Source organism: Otolemur garnettii, unplaced genomic scaffold, assembly GCF_000181295.1.
Source record: "Otolemur garnettii isolate 467f Iridium unplaced genomic scaffold, OtoGar3 scaffold00176, whole genome shotgun sequence".
Taxonomy (NCBI): Eukaryota; Metazoa; Chordata; class Mammalia; order Primates; family Galagidae; genus Otolemur; species Otolemur garnettii.
Genome location: NW_003852571.1, coordinates 2,390,061 through 2,395,943, shown reverse-complemented (window position 1 = coordinate 2,395,943; position 5,883 = coordinate 2,390,061). Strand labels below are relative to the sequence as shown.

The window sequence follows — 5,883 nt, the reverse complement described above, 5'->3', positions numbered from 1 at the left end:
GGTGTACTCCTTTTGGAGAAACACAAGATTCCTAGATATGCACTCCTGCAGCACTTTGTGCTTCACACTAGCTTTGTTTCTTGGGGACACAATTTTTTGATCTGTTGCCCAGGCTGGAGCACGGTTGCATCATCACAGCTCACTGCAGCTTCAAGTTTCTGGGCTCAAGAGATCCTCCAGACTCAGCCTCCCAACTAGCTGGGACTACAGGTGCCTGCCACCATACCCGGCTAATTTTTTCTACTTTTAGTAGATACAGATCTCACTGATCTAAGGCTGTTCTCGAACTCCTGAGATCAAGTGATCCACCCGCTTTGGCCTCCCAGAGTTCTAGGATTATATAGGCCTGGGCCACTGAGTCTGGCCTAACAACTAGCTTTACATTTATCACTTTATTTTTTTTTTAGACAGAGTCTATGTCGCCCTCAGTAGAGTGCAGTGACATCACAGCTCACAACAACCTCAAACTCTTGGGCTTAAGTGATTCTCTTGCCTCAGCCTTCCAAGTAGCTGGGACTATAGGCACCCACCACAGTGCCTGGCTATTTTTTGGTTGCAGTTATCACTGTTTGTTTAGCAGGCCCAGGCCAGCTCAAACCTGCCAGCCTCTGTGTATGTGGCTGGTGCCCTACTCACTGAGCTACAGGCACCAAGCCTTACATTTAATGTATATATGTGTATATATATATGGCCAGGCGTTGAGTAATTCATGAACTTTGTAGGCCCAGGTAGGTGGACTGGCTGAGCTCACAGGTTTCAGACCACCCGTAGCCAGAGCCATCTCTTTAAAAAAAAAAAAAAAAAAAAGCCAGGCATCCTGTCAGGCACCTGTAGTCCCAGCTTCTTGGGAGGCTGAAGAAAGAGAATAACTTGAACCCAAGAGTTTGAGGTTGCTGTGAACTAAAATGTCACAGCACTCTACCAAAGGTGACCAAATGAGACTTTATCCTCCCCCAAAATAAAGAGAATATGGAATTGCAACGAGGCCCCAAGAATCCATGTCCCAGAATGTGAGCACCTCAAAAGCAAGAACCTGCTGCTCCCAAGCTGGGAGACTATGGCGGGAGGATCCCCGGAACTCAGGAGTTTGAGACCAGCCTGAGCAAGAGCGAGACCCCATCTCCACTAAAAACAGAAAGATTAGCCAGGGTTGTGGAATGCACCTACAGCCCCACTCACTTGCCCAGCTGAGGCAAGAGAATCACTTGAGCCAGGAGTTTGAAGTTGCAGTGAGCTGACATCAATGCCCTCCATCCAGGGAGACACAGCAAGACACTGTCTCAAAATAAATAAATAAATTGGCTCGGTGCCTGTAGCTCAGTGGCGAGGGCACCAGCCACATACACTGGAGCTGGTGGGTTCGAATCTAGCCTGCCAAACAATGACAACTACAACCAAAAAATAGCTGGGCACTGTGGTGGGTGCCTGCAGTCCCAGCTACTTGGGAGGCTGAGACAAGAGAATCGTTTAAGCCCAAGAGTTTGAGGTTGCTGTGAGCTGTAATGCCACAGTATTCTACCAAGGGCAACGGCTTGAGACTGTCTCAAATAAATAAATAAAATAAATAAAACCAAAACCCCCAGAAACCTTGTCAATGACATTCTCCGCAGAATCTTCAAGGCCCAGAGCAAAAGCCAGAGCCATTGGGGTCAGTATATACTTTTGTAGAATGGCTGAATGGAACTTCAAAGGCCACAGGAAAACACTTAGTCCAAACTCTTCCTGAATTGCTTTTCATTACTAATTTTCTTGGTTTGTGACCTACTTTTACTATAACACCCATGTGCATGACATAGTTTCTACAGACCAAACTAATGGTCTTGCTTTTTGATTAGAAAATAAAATAATAATATGAGTGGCTGGGTGTAGTGGCCTCACACCTGTAATCCCAGCACTCTGGGGGGCCAAGACAGGAGGATGGATTGAGCTCAGGAGTTCAAGACCAGCCTGAGCAAGAGTGAAACCCCATCTCTACTAAAAATAAAAAAACTAGCTGGAAATTATGGTGGGTTCTTATAGTCCCAGCTATACAGGAAGCTGAGGCAGGAGGATCGCTTGAATCCAAGAGCTTAAGGTTGCTGTGAGCTATCACACCACTGCGCTCTACCAAATGTGACAGAGTAAAACGCTGCCTCAAAAATAAAAGTAGGTGGCGCCCATAGCTCAGTAGGTAGCTGAGTGTAACCCACATACACTGAGGCTGGCGAGTTCAAACCTGGTGCGGGCCAACTAAAACAATAATGACAACTGCAACAACAAAGAAAATTGCCGGATGTTGTGGCAGGTACCTGTAGTCCCAAGCTCCCTGGGAAGCTGAGGTAAGAGAATCCTTTAAGCCCAAGTGTTTGAGGTTGCTGTGAGTTGTGATGCCACAGCAGAGTGACAGCTTGAGGCTCTGTCTCAAAAAAATAAAAAATAAATAAAAAATAAATAATAATGTATCCACTGTACTCAGCCCTACTATGAAACTAATTTATAGCTTTCACAGGAAAGCTATAACCCAATTTTAGCCCAGGAATATGGGGAGAGGGAAGAGGGTGAGGAGGAGAGGGGAGAGGGTGGGTTGAGGAAGGTTAATTGGTAGGACCACACCTATGGTTCATCCTGTAAGGGTACATGTGAATCTCTCTAAATGTAGAATATAAATGTCTTGGCTCAGCGCCTGTGGCTCAAGCGGCTAAGGCGCCAGCCACATACACCTAAGGTGGCGGGTTCGAATCCCTAGCCCAGGGCCACCAAACAACAATGATGGTTGCAACCAAAAAAATGGCCAGGCGTTGTGGTGGGCGCCTGTAGTCCCAGCTACTTGGGAGGCTGAGGCAGGAGACTCGCTTGAGCCCAGGAGTTGGAGGTTGCTGTGAGCTATGCCATGGCACTCTACCCAGGGGGATAGCTTGAGGCTCTGTCTCAAAAAAAAAAAAAAAAAGAATATAAATGTCTTAACACATTAACTAAGAAAAAGACATGAAGGCTATGTTAACCAGTGGATGAAAGTATTTCAAACTGTATACAGAGGCTCGGCGCCTGTGGCTCAAGTGGCTAAGGCACCAGCCACATACACCTAAGGTGGCGGGTTCAAATCCAGCCCGGCCCGCCAAAACAACGATGGCTGCAACCAAAAAATAGCCAGGCGTTGTGGCGGGCGCCTGTGGTCCCAGCTACTTGGGAAGCTGAGGCAGGAGACTCGCTTGAGCCCACGAGTTGGAGGTTGCTGTGAGCTATGATGCCACAGCACTCTACCTAGGGGGACAGCTTGAGGCTCTGTCTCAAAAATATATATATATATAGTATATAGAAAAGTACACTATACCCCATGACAGTATTAATGTACACTACTATGATTTAATAAAAAAAAAATACTGTGATGTAGACCAATCAAGTAAACTACAAGATTTACCAATAAGAGTCCATGTAAGAGTTTCCTTAACTCTGTACTCCCTAAAAGTGGATGCAAAATGTGCAGTGGAGGCAAGTCCATATATTTATTTCTCTGGCAAGACATCACGATTTTAACTGAATTGTCAAAGATGACACATATGCGCGCGCGCACGCGCGCGCACACACACACACACACACAAAGGAAGAAAACCAAAATACCAGGCTGAATTAAGCTGTAGCATTCACTTTTCTCGTCTCAAACCTGTACCTGGATTATATCCCTTATGCCTTTCTCAGAAGACAGTAGCCTCTGCTACAACAAAACTGGAGAACGTGCAGCTGGCAGGTTCTCACATAAAGATTCCTACTGGACTTTGCATCTCAGATTGTCTATAACTGAAGTGTCCTTATCAGCATTCATTAAAAGTTAGTGCTCTATCCGTGTAAAGCAGGGTATTTATTATACTCCCTGCTAATGTGATCTAGAAAGCATTACATTTCAAACATATAAACGTAAAGTATTTTTTACTTAATTTTTGACTAATTAAGTCCAATGGGGGAAAAACCCAGGATTATCCAGATTAACAGGAAAGCTTTTTTTTTCTTTTTCTTTCTTTAAAGACAGAGTCTCACTTTATCCCCCTCAGTAAAGTACTGTTGTGTCACAGCTCACAGCAACCTCCAGCAGCTGTTGGGCTTAGGTGATTCTCTTGCCTCAGCCTCCAGAGCACCTGGGACTACAGGTACCCGCCAAAACGTCCAGCTATTTCTTTGTTGCAATTTGGCCGTGGCCGGTTTGAACCCACGACCCCGGGTATAGGGGGCCGCCGTCCTACTCACTGAGCCACAGGCGCCGCCCACTTTTTTTCTTTTACATAAACATCAGAAGTAGCATTTAACTCGCCAACCACCAAAATCAATCTTGCAAGTAACAAGCCGATGGTTAAACGGAAGATAAGCAATGAAATTATAAAAGATAAAAGAAAGATAAAAATTTTGTTTGAATTAAAAGGTCCTCTAGTTGATGTAAAAAAAAAAAGCTAGTCACAGTCTTCACAGCGCAGATTCCGTTACCGTGACTTGAACAGACAAGATTATCCTACCGGGTGGGCTTCAGAACCACGGCGGCCAACAGGGCCAGGAAGGGAGCACCACGACACTTTCGGGGGTGACAGGTTATTTTGATTTGAGCGGAGGTTGCACGGGTTATACATTTCAAAGTCGTTTGAACGCAGAGCTTATGAGTAAAGAAAATTAAAGAATGCTTTATCCCTGAACTAATACGACCACAGCTTCGTCTCGTCCCAGGAAGGCTGTCTGTGAAAGACCACACGCTAACACACACTACGCCCCTGAGAAAACCAACACTGTGAGACCCCGAGAACACCGCCGGCGCCACAGGCCCACGAGCTGCCCACACCCTCGGAGGCGTCACCTGCGGAACGGCAGGCTCCGCGGCCCCGGGCCGACCCGCTCAGACCCCGACCCCCGTGCGAGCTTCCCGGGAACACCTGGCTTGCGAAAAGGGTGCCCGCGAGCGACAGCCACGCACAGGCCGTGGGAGCCACGGCGAGGCGCTGCCCGGCGCCCCCGGGCCCGCTCCCAGCGCCCACACAGACTTCCCACCGCACTTCATGCCCCGGCGCGCGCAGCTCCCGGCCCAGCAACGCCCCCCACAAGGGGCCGCTGTGGCGCCGCCTTCCAGAATTAACTCTGCGCTTGCGCCAAGAACAAGGCTTCTCTTTCTAAAGCTTTCCACCCCCCCCACCACGAAAAGGCTTAAGAGAGCGGTCGGCGCAGGCGCGCCCCTGACGCTTGCCGCGCCGCCACTTCCGCTCGGAGCCAGAGGCTGGGGAAGCGGGAGGGAACCGGTAGGCATGGGCCCGGGTCTCAGAGGAAAAAGGCGGCCACCGCCAAAGGGGCGGACGACTCACCAAGTACAGGGGCTGCCAGCGACACTGAGTGTCCAACTCCTCGAACTCCCGCTCGATGGCAGTGGGCATGGCGACGGGAGCAAGCTGGTGTGAATGGAGCCTGCGCCGGCCGAGAGGCTCAGGCCCCGCACGATCCGGGGAGCGTACTGTCGCTTCGGCGCATGCGCGCTCTGCGCCCCGCCCCCGCCCCACGCCGAGCCCTGCGGGCGGTGGGGAAAGTACCTGGGAGCGTCGGACGTCAGCGCGCCGGGCCTGACGGCAGCGGGGCGGGGCGCACCAGGTGGGAGGGGGCGGGGCCAGAGGACCACCCCGGGACTGCGGCCTAGCTTTCGGCCGGGCCCCGCAGTGGCCAGGACTGGCTGAGAGAGAAGGCGAGGGACGCAGTGCTAAGTTAACCCACAGGCAGTCGCCGGCGCGCGCACGGCCTTCCTTTTTACGGTCCGTTTTCTTTATTATTTAAAATGCGGGCTCGGCGCCTATGGCTCAACCGGCTAAGGCGCCAGCCACGTACACCTAAGGTGGCGGGTTCGAATCCCCAGCCCGGACCCGCCAAACAACAATGACGGCTGCA

General features: G+C 50.1%; 1 protein-coding gene across 1 annotated transcript in view; it reads right to left on the bottom strand.

Annotated features, from left to right (window-relative positions):
* Window positions 1-5,555, bottom strand: part of PTPN2 (protein tyrosine phosphatase, non-receptor type 2) — a 77,793-nt gene extending 72,238 nt beyond the window's left edge. The window contains exon 1 of the mRNA XM_023519460.1: window positions 5,313-5,555. Coding sequence (XP_023375228.1) covers window positions 5,313-5,381 — 69 coding nt within the window. The 5' untranslated portion in view covers window positions 5,382-5,555. The remainder of the gene's footprint in view (window positions 1-5,312) is intronic.
* Between the last annotated feature and the right edge of the window lie 328 nt (window positions 5,556-5,883).